General features: G+C 42.4%; 1 protein-coding gene and 1 long non-coding RNA gene across 4 annotated transcripts in view; one reads left to right on the top strand and one right to left on the bottom strand.

Moving 5' to 3' along the window:
- Braf (B-Raf proto-oncogene, serine/threonine kinase) overlaps positions 1-469 on the bottom strand; it is a 131,349-nt gene extending 130,880 nt beyond the window's left edge. For all 3 annotated transcript variants that reach the window (XM_032906694.1, XM_032906696.1, XM_032906693.1), the window contains exon 1: positions 169-469. In XM_032906694.1, coding sequence (XP_032762585.1) covers positions 169-342 — 174 coding nt within the window. In that variant the 5' untranslated portion in view covers positions 343-469. The remainder of the gene's footprint in view (positions 1-168) is intronic.
- A 170-nt stretch (positions 470-639) lies between these two features.
- On the top strand, positions 640-2,461 carry LOC116903924. The gene is made up of 2 exons (XR_004388311.1): positions 640-1,610; positions 2,084-2,461. It is a non-coding gene; the product is annotated as an uncharacterized LOC116903924 (long non-coding RNA).
- The last annotated feature ends 20,582 nt before the right edge of the window (positions 2,462-23,043 follow it).

The following is a 23,043-nucleotide window of genomic DNA, read 5'->3' as shown; positions in this document are numbered from 1 at the left end:
TACGTAGCGAGCAGCCACAAGACAGAGGGGGACACTCCGCAGATAACCACCTCCCCGTAGGCTGCCAAGCACCGCCGGGGCTCCGTCCGCTGCCTCGGTTCCTCACATAAACACTGGCCCGCCGAGCCCCCGACGCGCGAGCACTGGGGGGATGGCGCCGCCACTCACCTCTTCAGGAATGGCCGGGTCCGAGGCCGAAGAGGCCGCGGCGCCAGCGCCGGCCTCCGGCTCCATGTCGCCATTGAACAGAGCCTGTCCCTGCTCGGCGCCGCCGCCGCCGCCGCCGCCGCCGCCGCCACCGCCACCGCTGCTGCTGCCACCGCCGCCACTCAGCGCCGCCATCTTCGAAGCGCGAGCCGGGCTGAGTGGCCGCCGCGGGGCGGGGAGGGGGAAGGGAGGCGCAGGGCGGGCGGAGGCGGGAGCGGAGGCACGGGGGGCGTGGGCGGAGCGGCCGGGGCGGAGGCCACCTCTGGAACCCGCCAGCGGTCCCCGGCGCAGCCGAGCCTGAGGGGATTTGGGGGGGAGGGGGCGGAGACGACGAGGAGTCGCCGCGGCAACGGCGTCACCCGCAAGTCATGGCCGTGACGTCACCTGGATGCGTGACGTCATCCGAGGAGCACCCTCGCGCCGCTGTCTCCAGGGGAGTGTTCCTTCTCCTCCAACCACCCTCGCGCTCACACGTTTCTACCCGCACAGTTTCCATGGCGCCGGCTTCCTACTTTTCCTCCGTCCCCAGCCTGTTCTGTCATGTGGGATTTACTAGAAGAGCAGGGGTGGTGTTCTAAAAGAAGTTAAAATCCTAGAGGGAAGAAGGCCGGGAAGTCTATACTACTTGTTACTGCCATTACAAAGAAGCTCTGGGTGTCGTAAAAATAAGACTTTAAAGTCCAAGGTTGAAACATCAGCCAAGCCAAATGTCATAGAAATATGTCTTAGAGCAGCTGAATTCTCAGTATGCTGTTCGTATCCTGTCTATGTTTGATCTGTTGAAGTGAGTATAAATGAAAATCTAAACCTGGTCTTCAGTGTATTTGCTGCCTAGTTTCAGTCACTTACTATCAAGTGGTTCCTTCCGTGCACTAGGGCCTGAGGAAAACTCATAGCCATTCTAGACATCTTAAGGATCAAAACTAATTTTTATTCCAAAGAAAAAGCATTTGTAGACCCTGTTGCAAGGCATTCTCTTCAAACTACATATGAAAAAAAAAAACTGGGAGAAGAGAATTAAATTATCTTAGAGAAGCCCAAGTTGCAGAATGAAATTAAACCCAATTTCTTTATATAAATTACATGGGTAAAGTACATTTAACCCTAAGAAGGGAATAATGGAGAGAGGAAGTGTGTTGAGGAAAAGAGACAACAGGAGTGAAAAACAGAAGTTACCAATAGTGTACAGTAATTGCCAATTTAACTCAACATGGAGTCACGGACACTGGCGTTGATTCGTCTGCGTGTACACGTGTGCACTTCTGTTAATGGGAAGGGGGCGCTCACCACTAACCTCTTTATTGCCTTCAGGATGAATTGAGAGGTAGAAAGCTTCTGACAACAGGATGTCTGCCTATTTGATCTGCTTTCCATCAGTCTAGGAACTGATGCTTCGTTTCGAGGTAAGCAGTGCATGTGTGGCTGCTTAGTGAATCAAAGCATTGTTCTTGTATATCGAAAAAAAGTCACCAATCAAACCGCTATTCTGTGTTTGCCAATGACACTCTACGTTCTTTTCTAAGCAGGGATGCTCCCTTGAGAACTACATTTAAGTCAGAAGATGGTTTGACCCATGTGAGTGAAGGAGATGATCATAGACTATGTTATCAAGCTACCCTAGTTTAAGGCACTTTTTTTAAAGCCATAAGTACATAACGTCTAAGTATACTAAAATAGGGCCACCAACCAAGCAAGGGACACTCCTCCTTGGTTTTGTCTGAAACTCAGTTAGGGTTTGGGGTGTTTTTCGTTATTGTTAGTCCCCAACTGTCCTAGTTTACTTTAGGAAAGTATTCCCTAAGAATGTATCATTATAACACTTCTTTATAACATTAAAACTTCTCAGACATTTTCTCTTTTGTTTTGTTTGAGACAGGGTTTCTCCATTTCTCCGTGTAACAGCCCTTGGCTGTCCTGGACTATGACTCTCAGAGATCTGACTACCTCTGCCTCCTGGGTGCTGGGATCAAAGGCATGCACCCCCACGCTCTGCCTCTAAGACGTTTTCGATGGTTCCATTATCAGCATCAATCTATACAGAGATCATGTCTTACACGATTATTTCTTCACAGGATGGCTGGCCTCATCCATTTAAGATGGATTCTTGTTAGTTTCCATTCATCCAATTTTATTATTATTATCATTATCATTATTATTATTGCCTCCTGTACTGGTTAGTTTTTGTTAACTAATGGTGCTCCTGCTGTATGTGTTTGTTTCCTCACCCTCAATAAAGGCTGCTGATCCTGTCTGCTCCCGTTGTCTGTGTTCTAGATTTCTCCACTGCTACCAGACAAGCTCAAGATTTTTCAGGCCTTCTAACTCTCTAACTGGCAGAGAAAAAGGAACCAAATAAAGAATCCAAGACTGTAACATTTTTGAGACCTTGTCCAGGATTTCTGGTCCAGGACCACCAACTCGTCAAAGTTGTCACTTACATGCTGATGTCTAATTGTAACTTTAATAAGTAGAGTCTGCATGTCACTCAGATTTGGCCCGTGTCGCTCGCTTCCGCTGGACATTACATCAGGTACATGGGCAGAGGTATCCATTGCTGTTGATACATCTCTCACGTCATGCTTCAAGAATATACACTACTGGTTGAGCATTGGTGGCATAGGCCTTCAAGTCCGAGCACTCGGGAGGCAGAGGCAAGCGATCTCTCTAAATTAGATCTTAGTAAGTCCAGCCAGGGCTATACAGAGGAACCCTGTTTCAGAAAACAAACAAACAGAATATACAGTGTTGCCAAAGTTTTACATTCTGAATTGTTGCCAGCGGTTAAGTTTCATCATGAGCTCTTAGATCAAGCCTCCTCTGAGGCACTTTGACCATTGCCTTTCACTTCTCACACCTTTTGTCAACTCAAAGCAGGTAAGAAGCCTGTGCCCTCAAATCCCTAACAGCAGGTAGGGTGACCTTTGAGAAGAAAGCTTGAGGGACTAGGAGTTAGACTCCCTGGTAGGCAGACATATAGGGAGAAGGGCCATGACTAAGTAATAAAGATGTTGAATTTTCAAGATGGCTGACTTCTTCCTCCTCCCGCTCCTGGCCTGAGACAAAAGCATCAGAGCTTTAAACAAAGGCTTGTGGGCTTTTGTCCTGCCAGCATTCCCCACTGCTGATGGGCTGGTTTAACAAGTTCAAGGCCAGATCCGGACAGGTTTACACAGTAGTTGTGGGCCAATCAGCCACCCCGTCTTCCTGCAGACTGACCGGCCCTAAATTAGGAAAGGAAGACCTTTCAGAAACTTGAAAAGCCCGAGACCTGAATACGACATGGGTTTCCGGCTTCTCGTGCCCAGCATCAGTTCTGCGAAGGATCTTTTGCTCTGTGCCTGCTGTATATTCGTTTACTTCCTCCAATAAAAGCTGCTCTTTAACTGCAAAAATAAATCATAAATAACAAAACAAGCTGAGCAAGGTGCAAGGAGCAGACCACTAAGCAGCACTCCTTCGTGGTCGTTCGGTTTTCCCCTCCAGGCTCCGGCTTGAGTTCCTGCCCCTCAGTTTCATACATGATGGGACTATAACCTGTAAACTGAAATCAGCCTTTCCTCCCCAAGTCGCTTTTGATCTGTGTGTATCACAGCAAAAGAAACCAAAGTAGGATAGTCGCCTTCAAATTTTAGATATCTGGTACTTTGGGGGCCATTTGAAAGTCTCACCGTTTAAAAAAAAAAAAGAAAAATAAATAAAAGCTGGACTAACCTTTAATCTCAGAGATCCCCCTGACTGTCCACAGCCAGTGCGGTCAGGACTACACAGAAAAACCCCTGTCTCAAAAAAACCAAAAGAAAAAGAAAAAGGCTGAAAATTCTATGATACAACGTCCATCGAAAGCTGGGATGAATTTGAACCAGGTTTACCTGTATCTAATAAAACACAACAGACGTGCTGCTGTGTGCCTCTGGGAGCTAGACCGCAAAGTATGACAGCTTTCAACTTGCTCCTGCAACAGGAGGCGTCTGAAAGTCATAGAGGCCCGAAGGCTGACTGCCCTGAAGCAGCCATACTAAGAGGAAGCTCAGGGTGCGTGAAGGAAGTGCAATTGTGTCTGGAGCCTTAGCTGTGGTTCCAGTTTAACTATCAGCCACGTCAGTAAAGTCAGTAAACGTGCCTCCCAGAGCATGTCGGTCCTCAACCACGGAGCTATCCCCAGGCATCGAGTCTAACTCTGCCGAGGCCCCAGACGTGATGGAGCAAAGAGATAAGCCACTTTTGTTTTACTTTGAATTTTGAAAGTAATTTCACAGTTTGCAAAAGGCAAAACTGTAATATCTGATCCTCGTGGTGCTATGATATAAAGGACAAGTTTAAATCCGTCTTCGTTGCGTTTGGTGCAGTTTGTCGTTGTCAGATCGGCTATCTTAATTAGATTGTTGTTGTTATTATTACTCTCATTTTATAGATTAAAAGACAAGACAAAGCCAGGTCTAGTGGTATGTAATCCTAACACTCCGGAAACTGAGGCAGGAGGATGGTCAGTCAGAGGTCCTCCAGCCTGGATTATAAAGTGAGATTCTCTCTGAAAACAATAGCAACAGAGCAATACAAATAAACCATATTAAAAAAAAAACCCCGATAAACAGGGATTTAACTTATCCATTATGAGAGCATATAGTCAAAATGTTGACACACTGACACTAACATCCAGAACTTTAGACACCTGAAGTTTGCACTTTCTCTCTTGTTTCTTTTCTGGATACTGTAGAGCTTTTTTTGTTTGTTTGTTTGTTTGTTTTGTTTTGTTTTTTGAGAGGGTCCCTTGTGAGATATTTGGCTGGCCTGGAACTCACTCCGTAGACCAGGCTGTCCTCAAACTCTTAGAGATCTGCTGGGATTAAAGGCATGTGCCACCACAGCCTGGCTCAGACTAGTTTTAAAACTGCCATGTGTCTTTCTTAGAATAATGGACTGGGTACTCTGTAGAACTGACTGTGCTCTCTTTGTCTCAAAGAGATTGAACGCAAGCCCAGTTCTCTCCGCTTCGTTGTGGGGAACTACCAAGATGTGTCTCAGTAGTCTAATGAGCAGACAGTCACTTTATCTTTACTACTTCTGAGCCCTCACCTCATGAAAAGTAGGCACAAGTCCTTTTTCGTTGAACACAGCTTGTCTGTTCCTGGGAACCTCCTCCCACCGCCTAGTGCGGCCATATGTGGGTAGACATGCTGAAAGCTTCTGCCTCAAAGTGTCCCTGCCGTTTGTAAGGAGCCAAGCCAGAAAGCGGTCTAAGCAGAGCCACAACACCTTCCTCTTGTGCTGTACAGTATGCTGTGTGAACGTCAAGACAGTGCTACCATGCACTCTAAATTCTTACAGACATGTTTGTCAACAGTTCTCGTGGGTGTGTCTCACCCTGCTGCACCCCTTGGACAGGCGCTCCTCCACTGGAAACTGGAGGCAAATGAGTAGATAGTGCTAGAGTAACCCCTACCATTCCGTTCGTGGCTCCAATGGATGACTGACCTAGGTCAGGCTTTGCTGGGTCTCACCTTGCTCCCCTGCAGGTGAGTTTATGTCCAGCCAGGATTTCCATCTCGAATCCTGGGTTCTGATGGACATTAGATAGTCCTACTAGTCAGATAGACCTGACCCCACATTAATCTATTCAACTCAGAATAAAAAGAAGTAAGTGGCCTTTTAGAAGTTTCTAGAGCTCCAGCCGGTTCATTGATGCAAAGCTGATCACTTCGTTTTCCTTGTGAAATAATATCTTTATTGTGGATAACATATTCTATCACTTAGTGGAAGGCAACTCTGAGAAGCTGAGTAGATGTGAGTAGAAATAATCATAGGACTCGGTTGAGGCCAGCTTTCCAGTAGAATTCCCTCAGTTGAATTCCAGATTCTAACCAAATCTTTTAATTATAGGACCTTAATAATATCTTCAACTGGCACCTCCTATTTACCAAACAGTGTAACTTTTGCCCACGAAAACATTGCTTCTAGATTCCTGAAGTATATTAGGGTACTGTGTTCTTTACACTTAACAAAAGATTATTTAAAGGTAATATTATTTTATCATAACATCTTGTGCACACAACCCTTGGGTATGTTCAGACAGAGTGTCTTGGTCACTATTCTATTGCTGTGAAGAGACACCATGACCATGGCAATTGTTACAAGAGACAACATTTAATTAGGGGCTGGCTTACAGTTTCAGAGGTTTAGCTCACTATCGTCATGGCGGGGAACTTGAAGGTTGGCCTGGCAGGCATGGTGCTGAGAAGTAGTTGGAGAAGAGCTACATCTGATCTGCACAGAGGGAGGGAGGGAGGGAAGGAGGGAGGAGCAGACAGACAGAAAGACAGACAGAGAGAGAGACAGAGGGAGAGAACAGGACTGAACCTGACATGGGTTTTTGAAACCTTAACCCCCCCTTATCCCCCAGTGACACACTTCCTCTCCTTGGTGACTAAGCACTCAGATCTTTGACCCTATTGGAGCAATTCATATACACACCACCACAGAGCTCTTAAAAGTACTCTCTGTGAATGTATTTTTGTGCTAAATTCTTATTTTTACTTACGTATGTGTATGTCTGCTTGTCTGTGTGTGCACCATGTATCTGCAGATGCCTGAGGAGGCCAGAAGAAGCCGTCAGATTCCCTGGAGTAGGAGATGTAGACCACTGTGAATTACTTGATGTAGGTGCTAGGACCCCAGCCTGAGTCTTATGCAAGTCTAGTAAGTGCTCTTAACTGCTACTCCATCTCTCTAGTCCCCTGTACTTTTCATTTGCTTTTATTGAAGGTGCAGGATGATATGTTATCTCTTGGCAGAGAAAGGAAAGAAGAACTACAGTCTAAGAGCAACCTACTCCTGACTGCCTTCTGGAATTTTGCTTTCTATGGGCCACTTGTGGTCCTCTGTGGCCTTAAATATTAAATGAAAAGGTCCAGAAATAAAGAATTCATAAGGTTTAGAGTTTTTAGAGGAGGAGAGAGGTTGAGAGAGGGTCTCATTACCTGGCCCTAGCTGCTCTGGAACTCACTAGGCCAAGGAGACCATAAACTTGGAGTTATCTTCCTGCCTTCACCTTCCTTCTGACTACAGTTGTGCACCACTATTCAATAATTCATATTTTAAATGCTATCCCATTGAGCCTGTTATACCACTTTGCACCATCCTATTCTGTCTTACCTGGAACGAGAGTCTCCCTTTGCACAGCACATCCATAAAGTATATGCTACCCATCTGTGAGTCACTGAGTAGCTGACTCAGTTAACAGATTAACTGTCCGAGTATTGCAGTGTTTATGTTTAATTCACCCTTGCTTTACTTAGAGACCCGAAATGAGAAGTCAAATTAGTAACAGTGGATTGTTACAATTGTTGTGTTATTTTAGTTATTATCTTCCCTCTGTTATTTTTGCCTGAATACCTAATTGGATTTTGTCACAAATGTATATGTTTTGAAATCAATCAATCAATCAATCATCAATCAATCAACCAATTAATCAACCAGATTTGCTTCTATCTGCAGTTTCAGGCTTCTACTAGGAGTCTTGAAACATATCTTTCATGGATAAGGGGAAACCTCTAAGTCTGTGCACGTGTTTGAAAGAGTAATGATATCTAGGCGGCATGGAAAGGTTGGAATGGAACGAAGGACCAGCAAGACGGCTTACTAGGCAAAGTGCTTGCTGAGCAAGCCTGAAATCCTAAGTTCAAGACTAGGAACCCTTGTAAAGCTAGAAGAAAACCAACTCCAAACATGTACTCGGGCCTCCACGTGTACATTGTGGCTCCTGTGTGCTCACCTTCATCTATCCTACATACATACGCAGAATAGTAATAGCTAATTTTTAAAATAATAAAGAGTATAGGTAGAAACATGACCTCTCCAAATAAGTGAAAAAAATGGACCTAATTGTGTACTTAATTGATAATCGTACAGAGGAAATTATTAACTTAAAAAGCCTTTGAAGGTAGGGTTTTAAATTCAGTTACTTTTTGAATACAGGGTCTTGCTTCATTATTATTTGTAGCAGCAGGGATTGAACTTAGGGCTTTATGCATGGTGGGCAAATGCTTTCTTTACTACTAAACTGTATCCCCTGTCCTTTTGTTAGTTTTCATTTTGAGACAGGGTCTTGCTAAGTTACCTAGGCTAGCCTTGAACTTGCCATCTTTTTGCCTCTGCCCCCTGGAGTAGTTAAGATCACAGGCAACCTCCAGGCCCAACTTGAATACAGTTTTCTGAGTATGTTTTTACTGTTGCAAAGAAGCTAAGCTGAGACAGTTTCTCAGAATTCTTTCCCACTGTGTAACCACTTAACCACTGTGTGCTCTGTGTGTGTGTGTGTGTGTGTGTGTGTGTGTGTGTGTGAGAGAGAGAGAGAGAGAGAGAGAGAGAGAGAGAGAGAGAGAGAGATGCATGATCTGTTATTTGAGCCAAAGTGTATCAATGTGTGTGTAACCACAGGAAACAAACATAGACCATAGGGCATTACGCAGGGTAGATGACATACCCCAAAACTCAACCTCAGGGGGAAAAGTCGAGGGTAGGCAACTGTCCCTGTTTAAAAGACAAAACTAAAGCAATGAACATGAAACTTACCTAAGGTCTGGATAGAAATCTACAGAGCAATCTTGTTCTTTTTTTTTTTTTATTTGTTTGTCGTTTATTTGTTTTAATGAGGGAAATTTAAACAGGAATTATCCAGTGATGGTTGTGAATTAGTATTAGTTATTAATAGGAAAATCCCTAATTTATAAGGTAAATGCTGATGCTTAGTATTGAAATATCATGCCTTTGACTAACTTTAAAAGGGTCAGGAAAAAAAATGATTAAAAAAAAAAAAATCCCCTGGATACAAAGACACAGGTCTAGAATCCAACCCTTGGGAGACGGAGGCGAGGGAAGGGGGAGGGTCAGTTCAAGGCCAGCCTCTGCTACAGAGAAAGTTCAAGACTAGCCTGGGCCCTGTGAGACCTTGTTTCAAAATGAACAGATAAAAAGCGGTCTAGCAGAAGTAGTTAACCCCTGGGAGCTAAGTGAAGGACGTAGCAATCTTTAGAACACTGTTTTCTTTTCACCACTCTGTACATCTGAAAATTTTCAAAAGAAATTATACAAATGCATAGTTGTGGTGATAAAATCCGATGAGTTTCTAAGGAATGTTCAGGCATCTCTGCTGTGTGTGTTACCACTATCACTGTATTAAATTATGGATTGAATTATGTGCCTAAGGTGCGTTCCTTATCAATCGATCCTTTGTTTGCATCTGATTTTTTTGACGGTGTGGTTGAAAGTCAAAGTATTTTCTGATGCTTTGGTATGGATTGTCTCTCTCTCTCTCTCTCTCTCTCTCTCTCTCTCTCTCTCTCTCACACACACACACACATCATGGCTCACTAGTAATAAGAATTCACGAGAGAATTTTTTTTTTGCTAGATCTTGCTCAGGTTTTTAATAAGATGCTGTACATATGCCCATTTATCATATAAACATTTTTTTGTGTGTTAAATTGCCATATACATTTTTATTATGCCTATTTGCAGTAAAAAGCTGTCTCTCTGTCACCTTAGGATATTTTGTGATAAATCGTATTTCCATTCCTTCATTTCTTAAATCAAAAAGATATTGGTGGGATGCATTCTGTCTGCTAAACTCTTTACCGGGTTTTTAGATAATCCGAATGGTAATGAGAGTCTTAGCTTTTGTTTGTCGTACCATTTAACTATTATCCTGAATGAGCCTTGAATACAGTTTACCGTTAGAAAGTAAATCTCTAGTAGCACTCCATTTTATGGGTAACAGACCTTCCTTTACTGTTCCTAGCTTCTCTGGTGTTAATTTCCAAATGTCCGCTTTGCTTTTGTCTTTGACATTAAGTATTGATACATTTCTCTTTACTACGAGAATGCCTGCTGGGTGTGAGAGCGCATGCCTTTAATCCCAGCCCTTGCACTAGGAGGCCGAAGCAGGTGGATTTCTGCAAATCCAGGGCTAGGCTGATCTGCATAGCAAGTTCCTGGACTGCCGGTGGTATGTAATAGAAAGACCCGGCCTCGCCCCTGCCCCAACCCACCCTACCCCACCAAAAATGGAACTGCCAACTCCACCCACCCCAGGTACAAACTTCTGTGCTGTTTCTCTCATTCACGCCTCCTTGTCTGCCTCAGAGTGTAAAACATTATTCCTTTGGCTTGGGATTGGTAGGTTGCTTTTCTTTAGTGTTGGCTGTTTCCAAAATCTCTGTTGCCTTACATTTCATAATTCTGCACACTTCTGGGTCTCATCTTCAGTGCTTCCTCCAACTGTTCTTTGGAGCTAGCTCTCTCCATTGGCAGTCTAATTCTCCCTGTAACCCAAAACTTCCCCCTTCCCTCAGCACACTCCTTAGCCTACTTAGGACAAAGTGTCCTGTAAACTCGGAAACGCATTTCTCACCAGACTGTGGGCTAGACTTCTCAGGTCATAGTGCCCACACACTGAAACCCTGATGAGGGTCCTCACTGTCATTTCTTCACTTGTCAGAAAGAAAATGTAGGTGTTCTCAGGGTCCGCTTTTTCTCGGGCCACTGTGATTCCCATAATTAGAGCCCCCTCAAAAGTCTCATATCTTGATGTTGTGTCATAAGAGTCATGACTTCAGCATATGAACACAGTCCATTACCGAGTACCTATCCTCTTAGCGTTCCACTGGTTTCATTAAACCTATGTCTCAGTCTAGACATCTCTACCCGACCTCAGCCCCTGCATCCAGGTGCCATATGCTATGCTTCCTTCCACCTGAATATCATAAACATGGGTCAAAGGTTCTTATTCTACTAACAGCTCTATGCGAACAGTTCTTTTGATTAATCTCAATTTGTGGCATCACTTTTTGACTTTCTATGGAGAGATAATATTAGTCTCCTGTTATCTTTGCTGAGTAAGCAAAAACCCCTGTTATCTTTTGAGTAACTGAGCCCAGCTACTTCAGAAGTTCTTCAGCAGCAGGCTGGTCCGTGTCTGTCTCCTCATGTGAGGACAGGAAATATGCGTCGGTCCTTTAATCACACTTCCCTACTTCTTTACCAACCTCCTTTGTTTCTGTGCCCGGAATTCTGGCTTCAGCATTTACTATATTCACTTCTCTCATCTTCATTAAGTCAATGTTAGATACTTAAGACAAATGTTAATTTTATTCTACGAATATATCTGAATATAGATTATTCATATTCCTGTTAACCACAGTCAATATAGTTTATGTATTAAACTAACCACGGCTCTGGGAGGCAAATCCTAATTATGCAAACTTTCCCTTCTATAGATATCATCTGTCTATTGCTCAACCAATCACGGATAAATAGGCATTTTCCTAGAGCTAGCACGGTTTTGTAGGTGCCACTTTTTCTATCACAGTATCTCTTACACGAATAGAAGCATAACCCAACTGATTTCCTGCACAATCACTTGCTTTCTATAGTTAGGATTACTAAAACAGTGAAAAAAGTCAAGAGTGGGAGACTCGGGAGCCAAAAAGACTGAGTGTTCTTTCATAGTATTTAATATAGCTCAAACATAAGTACAATGTGCTATTCTGTGTGGCTTTCGACCCAGTGGTTTTTGAAATGCTGAAGAAAAGATATGAGGTGTTGTGATACTATGTCCCTCACAGCAGACTTCAAGAGTAAACACTATCATCTGGGCGGTGGTGGCGCATGCCTTTAATTCCAGCCCTCCTCAGGCAGAGGCAGATGGATCTCTGTGAGTTGCAGATGGATCTCTGTGAGTTGCAGGCCAGCCAGGGCTTCAGAGTGAGTTCCAGGTGAACTAGGGCTCCCTGTCTCAAAAAAAATAAAAAAAGTTGGAGCAGTTGGCAGAAAAAGGGCCATGCTACGGGCTTACATTGATGCAGGCATCAGTTTCAGCTTCGTGGTATTATTCCACCTTTAGAAGGGTTTGAACATATAAACCAAAGTTGAAGTATCTAAGCAGGAGAATGCTTAGAGAAGTCTCCAACCGAAAATAATGAAGTTAAAGGCAAAATGCAGACTATAAGGCAATACGAAAGCCTTTTGTGTGAAGAATTGAAATAGCCGGGTGAGGCTCATCCAAGCCCTTAGCTGGCTTATTTCACTAACGAAGACACCTGGTCATGGACCCTGTGTGCCGGCTGCATAGTGTTTCTAGTCCCTGAGCAATATTCCAACTTCCTTGATCATGTGGAGCTGAAAAGTGACATCAGAGCCATGATAATTGTCCTTAAGACACTTGCAGAATGTCGGATGCACAGAGCTACATGAGGCGTAAAACTCGTTTTCCTCACTTTGGGAAGGTGTACTTGTCATGTTTTCAGCATCCTGACATCTTTAGATGGGACTTATCCAGTCACTCTCTGGGCCGCCTCGTTTTATGTCAACTCGACACGAGCTGGAGTCATTGGAAAGGAGGGGGGTCTCAACTGAGAAAAGCCCTCCATAAGATCAGGCTGTCGGCAAACCTATTGGTCATTTCCTTCATTAAAGATTGCTAAGAGAGGGCTTAACCCTCTGTGGGTGGGACACCCCTGGGCTGGTGGTCCTGGGTTCTATAGGAATATAGAAAGCAGAACGAGCAAACCGTGAGCAGCAAGCCAGTAATCAACACTTCTCCACTGCCTCCGAGTCAGACCCTGCTGCCATGTTTCTGCCCTGGCTTCCTTCAGTGATGAGCAGTGATGTGGAAGACTAAGTCAAAGAAATGCTTTCCTTCCCAACCTGCTTTGGTCATGGTGTTTCACCACAGCACTAGATAATCCTAAGACATATCTATGACAGATTTGGTCCTAGGAAATTATTTTAGAAATATGAATATTTTAGAAATATGAAATATACTTAGTAAAACAAAGTGTGTGTGTGTGTGTGTGTGTGTGTGTGTGTGTGCGTGTCTGTGTTACAGTAGTATGTTTATGGAGTGTAGTGTGTATACGTGCACTTGGGGAACATGGCACATCCCTACATGCACATACAGAGAACGGAGGAGGATACCCAGTGTCAACCTTTATAGCGTTCCCCATATTCCCTTGAGACAGTCTTTCCATAAACATGAATCTTACCAGTTCTGGTGGTCCGAGTGCCCAGCAAGCTCCTCAGATCCATCTGTCAATGCCTTCCAATGCTGGGGTCACAGGCATATAAGACCTGGCTTTTACATGGGTGTTGGAGACTTGAACTCTGGGCCTCACACTTGCACAGCAAACACTCTTACCACTGAGCCATCTCTCCAGCCATAATGATATTTTAAAATGGAAAGTTATGAAATCTTATTCCTAGATATAGGCAAACGCCCACTTATTTTCTCCCTCAAAAACTAAAGTCACTGATAAGTTAACCATAGATGTTAAAATTACATAATTTAGTTTCGAGTTCATTTGGCCTTTGTTCAATTGAGAGACTGGACACTGTGTGGATGTGATAGCGCAGGTAGACTGTTGCAGACTACATAGGGGAGAAAGAGCGTTAAGTCATGGAGAACCAAGAGGGAGAAGATGCTGACAGGAAACTTTGGTAAGAGACTTGTGAGGCATGGGCCTAAGAACCCAGGAGGCAAAGAGTCATGGATATTGGTTCTAACATTTTCTCCACACCCCAATGTACAAGCACAGGCTCTCCAGCGTCAGGGAGCAGAATTTTGGCACAAGTAATGGGAAGCCTATGAAGCATGCCCTCGGAATTAGCATCAGTGTTTTTCCAGGTACTGGTAGGCAGTGGCCAGGATCAACTGAAATAGAAGAGAACAAACATGGTAGATCCTAAGAGGGAACCGTTGTCTGAATATCTGCAAACCTAGAGCCACCATTAACACCACTCCATGGCCACCAACATCTTACACAGTGTGACTCTCAGTTGTGCTCTGGAACTGATACTCATCCCGAACACGGTGTCAGTCCGGCCCCCTGGAGTTGGGCAATGTGGATGCCTGGTCTTGGGAATCATCTCTTTTGGAAACTCCCAGGCATAATTACAGGCTGCTTTTTATGAGCTGCTGATGTTCAGGCTATCAAACTGGAAGAAACTCATGCTATTAGGATTTCTGGGTTTGGGCTACTATGCCTTCATTTATTCCTGCGGTCTGATAACATCTGAGAATTCTGGTTCCTCATTTTTAACCACCCCTGTTAGGGCTTGCTGTATTGACTTAGAGCAGAGGCCCCACTGGAGTCGAAGCAGTGTTCCAGATTCAAGTGTAATTTCAGATTCAGCTAGTGGGATGTGCTGCCAACGCCGTGAGGGCTGTGGTCCTGATTAGGTGGCTCAAGGACCAGAAACCAGTGCTAAATGTGATTTTCAGGATAGTCTTATATTGTATCATAAACAGATGACTCTCAGTTTCTGTTCACCTCTGAGTTTTGAGGAAAACCTACAAAAAGACCACATTTCATTTATGCACCTCAGTATGGTGCTTGTATCAACATTCAGTGGGAAAAACCACAAAACAGATCATTCTGGAATAACTTCATAACATCTGAAAATGAGAATTGTATACCTTTGAAAGACACTTGATATAGTCTAAGCCCTGAGAGGCAGAATACTTGTCCATGGGTCCAGAAATGCTGTTAGGGTCTTTATCACATTCACTAAATTATAAAGATTGTTGGGCTGAGCTTCAGCCCCCCAAAAAAGTTTGAAAGATCACATTCCAAATGAAACAATATGGCCTAGAGGACATAAGTCAACTGCAGGGATGTCGGGGTCAAATAGTTCTGTTGGGAGCTGCGTTAGTTACTTGTCTCATTGCTGTGCCAAAATACTTCACAAGCAACTCAAAGAAGGGTTTATTTTGCCTCACAGTTCAAGAATACAGTCCATCGGGGTTGGGGATTTAGCTCAGTGGTAGAGCGCTTGCCTAGGAAGCGCAAGGCCCTGGGTTCGGGTCCCCAGCTCCGGAAAAAAAAAAAAAAAAAAAAAAAAAAAGAATACAGTCCATCATGGTGGAGAACTCCCCAGTCATGAATGATACCAGTCATCAAACCTGTTATGGTGTCTATCATGGTGGCAGAAACTTGAGACCCTGGGCCACACTGTAAGGAAGCAGAGAGGGCTGAGTATTCCTGTGCAGCTCACTTCATCTTTTTTATTCATAACCACGACTCCTGGACCGGTGATGCCTATAATTAAGGTAGGTCTTTCCATTTCACTTAACCTACTCTAGATAATCACTCACAGGCAGGCCTGGAGGCTTCTGTCAAAATCATTGTATTAGACTAGTTAAAGCAGAGAGGAAAAGCCCAGACTTGGCATCCAATTCAGGACCGTCAACAAGGTATATGGATACAAACTGCGTATGACTGTGGCTACATCCTATATATATTTAAGGGTGGCCTTGAACAATAGTGTGCAGGGGAAATCTTGGCATGGCAATATCAATGGTATGGCTGTCATCAGTTTGGGTGGAAGAAATGATTGTAGATGAGAACAGATTCCTGGGCTGTGATTGGGGTCTAGACAGAGTGTGAGAAATGGAGAGAGAAGAAGTCCCGGGAAGAGGCATGTGAATAGCAGATGAGTTAGTAGGGAATAGATCATTGCATTAAATGTAAACGCTCACCGGAAAGCCTCCGACATGGGTAAGGCTCGAGGTGGATCTTTTTTTTTATTTAACTTGGCTGCAGGGTTCACAGACTTTTGGTCAAACACGATTCTAAAGGGTGTTTCTGAGTTGGGTTAACATTTGAGTCAGTAGATGGAGTGAAGCAGATTGTCTTCATCAATGTGGCTAGCTTTAACCAATCACTTGAAGACTGGTTTAGAACAAAATGGCTTACATTCCTAGAAATAAGGGAGATTTTCCTCTTGCTTGACCTGCCTGGACTGGGATATCTGCTTTTGTTTTATTTGTTTGTTTCTGCTACTTTTGAGATGAACCCCTTCCTTCCTTCCTTCAAAAAACACACACACACACACACACACACACACACACACACACACACACACACACACACACACACACACACACAGAGACTGGTCTCAAAGCCTATGGGTCTTTTGTTTTTATTTTTTTTTTTTTTTTTTCCTTTCCTTTTTGTATTTTTGTATTTAATCTTTTTAGTGTTCTTCTTATTTTGGCCTTTTTTTTTTTTTTTTTGGAGCTGAGGACTGAACCCAGGGCCTTGCGCTTGCTAGGCAAGAGCTCTACCACTGAGCTAAACCCCCAACCCCTTTGTTGTTATTTTAATGAAATAAAATATAATGAGATAAAACAAAACCTAACACATCAGAATTGGACAAAACAAATAAACAGATGGAAAAATAGCCCAAGAGCTGGCATTCTAAGAAACAGAGACCTGCTCTTTCACATATACAGGAAATACTAAATACCATAAAAAATACTAAACTATCATGTATACATGAAGGGCCTGGTGTAGACCAGTGCAGGTCCTGGGCATGCTACCTCAGTCTCTGTGAATTCATGTGAGTTTTTGTACGTGTTGATTTAGAAGGCCTCATTTTCTTGGTGTCCTCCATCCCCTCTGGCTACCATACTCTTTCTACCTCCTCTTCTGCAGGGTTCTTTGGGCCCTAAGAGGAGGAGTTTGATAGCGATATCCCATTTGGGGGAAAGTGTTCCAGGTTCTCTCATTCTCTGCACATTGTCTGGCTGTAGCCTCTTTATTTGTTCCCATCCACTGCAGGAGAAAGAGTCTCCGATGTTGGCTGAGCAAAGCACTGAATTATTAGTACAGCAGAATGTCATCAGGTGTCATTTTATTGTTTTGTTTTTTCTTAAACCAGTAGTATTTGGTTTTACCGTAGGTCCCTGGGGTATCTAGTCTCTGGTTCTAGGTTACCCAAGAAATGTTAAGTATTGGTTCCATCTCTAGGAATGTGCCTTAAGTCAGATTAGGTAATGTAGGTCACTCCCACAAGCTTTCTACCATTGTTGCCCTAACATATCTTGCATGCAGGACCACATTGTAGATCAGTGGTTTTGTGGCTGTGTTGGTATTTACACGCAGAGTAACTTCTTGTAGCAAAGATGTTAGCATGTAGGGGTGAAGGTTCTATGTAGGCACTAGTTCAACTTCTCCATGTTCAATGAGGAGTGTAAGGGTTGTCTTTAGCAATGGGGTCTTGCCATCAGCCTGGAGAATAAACTATAGTCTTGGCAACACCCTGGGTTGTTTGAGAATTCCCATGGGGCCCCTTTGGCCAACAGCTCAATTAGATGTAATCCAATCCTGGTACTGGAAGTATCATTTGGTGACAAGAAATGGCCAGGCTCTGTCTCTGCCCATTATTTGGTGACTTCATTTAGATCACCTTCATATATGTATATATTTTAGAAAGCTTCTATTATATTAGGTTTCCATACTACTCTTCAAATGGTCCTTAAATATTAGCTGTCTTTAGTGCCTCCCTTGTCTCCCTCTCCCTGCCCACTCTCCACTTGATCCTCCTGTTGCAGTTTCTCCATCATCCATAACGATCTATTCTGGTTCCCTTTCCGAAGATCTGTTGTTGTCCCATCCTCCTTCCCAGTCCTTTACTCTATACCTAAGCTTCATAGTTCTACACATTGTAGCTTGATTGTCACTGACTTAACAGCTAATATCCACATCTAAGTGAATACATATATACTTGTCTTACTGGGTCTGGGATAACTAACTCAGGATGATTTTTTTCCCTAGTTCCATTCATTACCTGTGAGATCTATTCCTTCCTTCCTTCCTTCCTTCCTTCCTTCCTTCCTTCCTTCCTTCCTTCTGTCCTTTCCAGCTGAAAATACTCCATTGTGTAAATGTATCACAATTTTGTTATCTATTGAGGAACATCTAGGTTGTTTCCAATTTCTGGCTATTCCAAATAGAGGAGCAAGTGTCTCTGTGGTAGAATGAAGTGTCCTTTGACATGTCCCCTGTGGTGTATAGAGGGATCTTCAGGTAGATCTATTTCCACCTTTCTGAGGAACTTCCACATTGATTTCCACAGTGGTCGTACAAGTTCTCACTCCAACCAACAATGGATGAGAGTTCTCCATGTTCTACATCCTCATCAACAGGAGCTGCCATGTGTTTTATTGATCTTAGCTGTTCCCACTGGTGTATGGTGGAATCTCAATGTAGTTTTGATTTGCATTTCCCTGATGGCTAAGAATAGTAAATATTGCTTTAAATGTTTCTCAGCTATTTGAGTATTCTCTTTTGAGAATTCTCTGTTTAGATCTGTAACCCCATTTTTAATTGGGTTATTTGTTTTCTTTGAAATCTGTTTTTTAATCTGCATTTTGGGTATTAGCCCTCTACCAGATGTGTAATTTATAAAAAACAAAAAACAAAAAACAAAACTTGTTTCCTATTCTATAGGCTACCGCACTGCCTGAATTACAGTGTTCTTTGCCATGTAGAAGCGTCTCAGTTCCATGAGGTCCCATTTATCAATTGTTAATCATAGTGCCTGTGCCAACAGTGTTCTGTTCAGAAAGTCTTCTGCTATGCCAAGGAGTTCAAGGCTATTCCTCCCCTTTCTCTTGTATCAGGTTCAGTGCATTTGGTTTTTATCGAGGTCTTTGATCCATTTGAAATTCAGTTTTATGGAAGGTGATACATAGGGATCTATTTGGATTCTTCAATATGCAGGCATCCAGCTTAACCAGCACCATTTGTTGAAGATGCTGTCCCTTTTTCAGTGTGCATTTCTGGCTTCTATATTTAAAAAGTCAGATCCATAGGAGTGTGGTTTTATTTCTAGATCTTTAATTTGATTCTTTGAACAAACTGTCTGTTTTTATGTTAATACCATGCTGTTTTTATTACTAGAGCTCCATAGTACCTCCTGAGATTTGGAATACTGATACCTCTAGGAGTTATTTTCTTATTCAGGATTATTTTAGCTATCCTGGGTTTTTGTGATTCCATATGAAATAAAAAATTATCTTTTCATAATATGTAAAGAATTCTGTTGGAATTCTAATTGGGATTTCCTTGAATCTGTAGATTGTTGTTGGGAATATGGCCGCTTTTACTGTAGTAACCCTATCAATCCATGAATGTGGAAGATCTTTACAATCTTATGGTATCTTATTTAATTTCTTGCTTCTATGACTTGGTGCTTATATCATACAAGTCTTTTACATACTTGGTCAGAGTTACTCCAAAATATTTTATATCATTTGAGGCTATTTTGTTTCCCTGATTTCGTTCTCAGTCCATTTGTCATTTGTTTATAGGAGGACTACTGATTTCTTTAAAATTAATTTTATATCCAGCTATTTTGCTAAAAATTTTTATCAGCTGTAGGAGTTTCCTGGTAGAATTTTTGGGGTCACTCGTATGTACTATTATATCATCTGAAAACAAAGGTACTTTGGGTTTTTCCTTTCCAATTTGTATCCCCTTGATCTTCTTCAGTTGTCTTATTGCTCTAGTAAGATTTCAAATAGGTATGGAGAGAGTAGACAACCTTGTCTTGTTTCTGATTTTAGTGGAATTGCTTTGTAATTCCCTCCATTTAAATTGCCATTAGCTGTTGACTTGCTGTAAAGTACCTTTATTATGTTGAAGTATGTCCCTTGTATCCCTAATCTCTCCAGGACTTTTATCATGAAAGGTGTTTGATTTTGTCAAAGGCCTTTTCTGCATCTAGTGAGATGATCATGAGATTTTGTCTGTCAGTTTGTTTATATGGTGAAGTACATTTATCAATTTATGTGTGTTGAATCATCCCTGCATCTCTGGGATGAAGCCTACTAAATCATGATGGATGATCTTTTTGATATGTTCTTGGGTTTGGTTTGCAAGTATTTTATTCCGAATTTCTGCAACTATGTTTAAAAAGGAAATTATTGGTCTGTAGTTCTCTTTCTTTGTTGGGGCTTTAAATGGTTTGGGTTAGAGTAACTGTGTCCTCATAAATAAATTGAGCAATGTCTCTTCTGTTCTATTTTGTAGAATAATTTGAGGAGTATTGGCATTAGCTCTTATTTGAATCTTATTGTCTGGTAGAATTGTAAAAACCATATGGCCTTGGGCTTTTTTTTTTTTTTGTTAGAAGATTTTAATGATTCTCATCTCTCTCTCTCTCTCTCTCTCTCTCTCTCTCTCTCTCTCTGTTATAAGTCTGTTTAAATTGCTTTCCCAATCTTGATTTAACTTTGGTAAGTGGTACTTATCAAGAAAATTATTCATTTCTTTTAGATTTTCAAATTTGTTAGATTATAGGTTTTAAAAGCATGTTCTTGGGGTTGGGGATTTAGCTCAGTGGTAGAGCGCTTGCTCAGCAAGTTTAAAGGCCCTGGTTTGGTCCCCAGCTCAAAAAAAAAAAAAGAAAAAAAAAAAAAAAAAAAAAAGCATGTCCTTATGACTCTTTGGATTTCCTTAGTGTCTGTTTTTACACTTCCATTTTAATCACTAATTTTCTTATTTGGATTGTCTTCCTTTACCTTTTAGTTAATTTGGCTAAGGGTGAGTTAATTTTACTAATATTCTCAAAGAACCAAATATTCGATTCATTGATATTTATTTCTGTTTTGTTAATTTCAGTCCTAAGTTTGACTATTTCTTGCAGTCTACTCCTTCTGTATGTGATTTATCATTTTTGTTCTAGAGCTCTCAGGTCTACTGCTAAGTTACTATATGAGATCCCTCCAACTTTTTATGCAAACACTTAGTGAATTTGCCTCTTAGAACTAGCTTCATTGTGTCTCATATGAAATATGTTGTGTTTTTCTTTTCATTCAATTCTAGGAAGTCTTTAATTTCTTTCTTAAATCCGGCCTTGACCCATTTTTCATTCAGTTGTGAATTGTTCAGTTTCCATGAGTTGGCAATTTCTATTGTTTCTGTTGTTGGTCTTTTCCCCTTGCAGCCTGTCTTAGTTAGGGTTTCACTGCTGTGAAGAGACACCATTACCAAGGCACCATTACAAAGGAAAACATTTAACTGTGCCTGGTTTACAGTTTCAGAGGTTTAGACCATTATCACCATGGTGGGAAGCATGGTAACATGCAGGCACACATGGTGTTGGAGGAGCAAAGAGTTCTACATCTTGATCCACAGGCAGAGAAAGGAGACTGCGTGCTACACTCGGTATAACTTAAGCATAGGAGCTCTTAAAGCCTACCCCCATAGTGACACATTTTCTCCAGCAAGGCCACATCTCCTAATAGTGCCACTCCTTATGGACCTAAGGGGGCCACATGCATTCAAACTACCACATTCTACTCCCTGGCCCCATAATGCAAAATGTATTTAGTCCAACTTCAAATGTCCCCATACCCTAAAAGTCCTAAACTTGTTTAAAATTCCAAAGTTCAAAATCTCTTCTGAGACTCATACAATCTCTTACCTGTAATCCCCTGTAAAATCAGAATCAAAAAGCAAATCATATACTTCCAACATATAATGGCATAGGATGTACATTACCATCCCAAAATGGAGGAAAGGCAGCATAGTAAGGAAATACTGGACCATGTCTCTGGCATCTGTAACACCTTGGGGTCACCAATGCAATCCAGGCTTCACCTTCACAACTTCATGCAATAACCTTTCTAGGCCTCCATGCAGGGACACCCATGCCACAAACCTGGCCCCAGCAACTTATCTTAATTGCAGAGGGCGATTCAGTTAAAACAATGTACATTGTTGCTCTATTCAGACACAGGAGACAAGGGCATCAGATCCCATTACAGATGGTTATGAAACACCATGTGGTTGCTGGGAATTGAACTCAGGACCTCCAGAAGAACAGTCAGTGCTCTTAACCGCTGAGCCATCTTTCCAACTCTAGAATTTTTTTATTGTTTTTTTTTTAATTGTGTCTTCAATGTCTGAGATTTGTTCTTCCATTTCTTGTATTCTATTGGTGAGGTTTGCCTCTGAGGCTCCTGTTCGAATTCCTAAACTTTTCACTTCCAGATTTCCTCAGTTTGTGTTTTATTTACTTGTCTATTTATGTGTCAGGTCTTGAACAGTTTCCTTCATTTTCTTCAACTGTTTGTTTGCATTTTTGTATATTTCTTTAAAGGATTTATTAATTTCTTCTTTAAGGACCTCTATTATACTCTGAAAAGTATATATCAAGTTATTTTTATTGTGCGTCAGTCTGTTGCAATAGCCAGGGCCTGCTTTGGTAAGGTTGCTGGGCTCTAATGGAGATATATTGTCCTGGCTGCTAATGGTTGTACCCTTATGACAGCACCTTGGCTTCTGACTTTGGAGGGACTATAATCCTAGGTTCTGATATCTAGTTTTGTCTTGAGCAGGAGTTTTGTTTTTGGATTCTGTTGCCCTCTCTGGTTTTTAGGAGAGTATGGTAGCTGTGTGTTGCCTGGTTGGAAATAACTTCTGGGGGCCAGATAGGTGTGGTCACTGGGGCTTCCAGGTAAAATGTGGTACCAGGTATTGAGAGCTGACACTTAGGAATAGTTTTGGGATGGATGAGGGGTGGGAGGCGGGGGACACTGAGGGAGTTCCCAGGTGTGAGGAGAGTAGGTGTGTTGTCAAGATCTGCTTAGTGCCCTGGGAATGAGGGCAAAGAGTGAGGAGAGTCTGAAGCAGGTGGTCTGCTACAGGATAAGAGACTATGGGATTGGATTATTCGGAGGAATGGATAGAAAGGTGAAGATCTGTAGTTAACCTACCTGCTTCACTGGCCAGAGTAGCTTGCATGTTCCGCAGGAAAGCCTGTTAGAGTTGGGGGCTGGGACAAAGCAATAAATGAGAGGAAGGAAGTTTGGAGGGGAAGATCTGTGTGATCCAATGGCGAAGGGGGCAGGGCAGGAAGGGGCCCTGCTGCAAGTGATCTGATATAGAGCTGTGAATAAGACCTGGGCATTAGTTTTGGAGAAGCTGAGGGAGAAGTAAAGATCTTCAGTTAACCTACCTGCCTCCTTGGGTAGAGTGGCCTATGGGTCTACAAG

This window comes from Rattus rattus, chromosome 6 (genome assembly GCF_011064425.1).
Source record: "Rattus rattus isolate New Zealand chromosome 6, Rrattus_CSIRO_v1, whole genome shotgun sequence".
Lineage (NCBI taxonomy): Eukaryota > Metazoa > Chordata > Mammalia > Rodentia > Muridae > Rattus > Rattus rattus.
The sequence above is the reverse complement of the archived record's forward strand: the minus strand, read 5'-3'. Positions and strand labels throughout refer to the sequence as shown.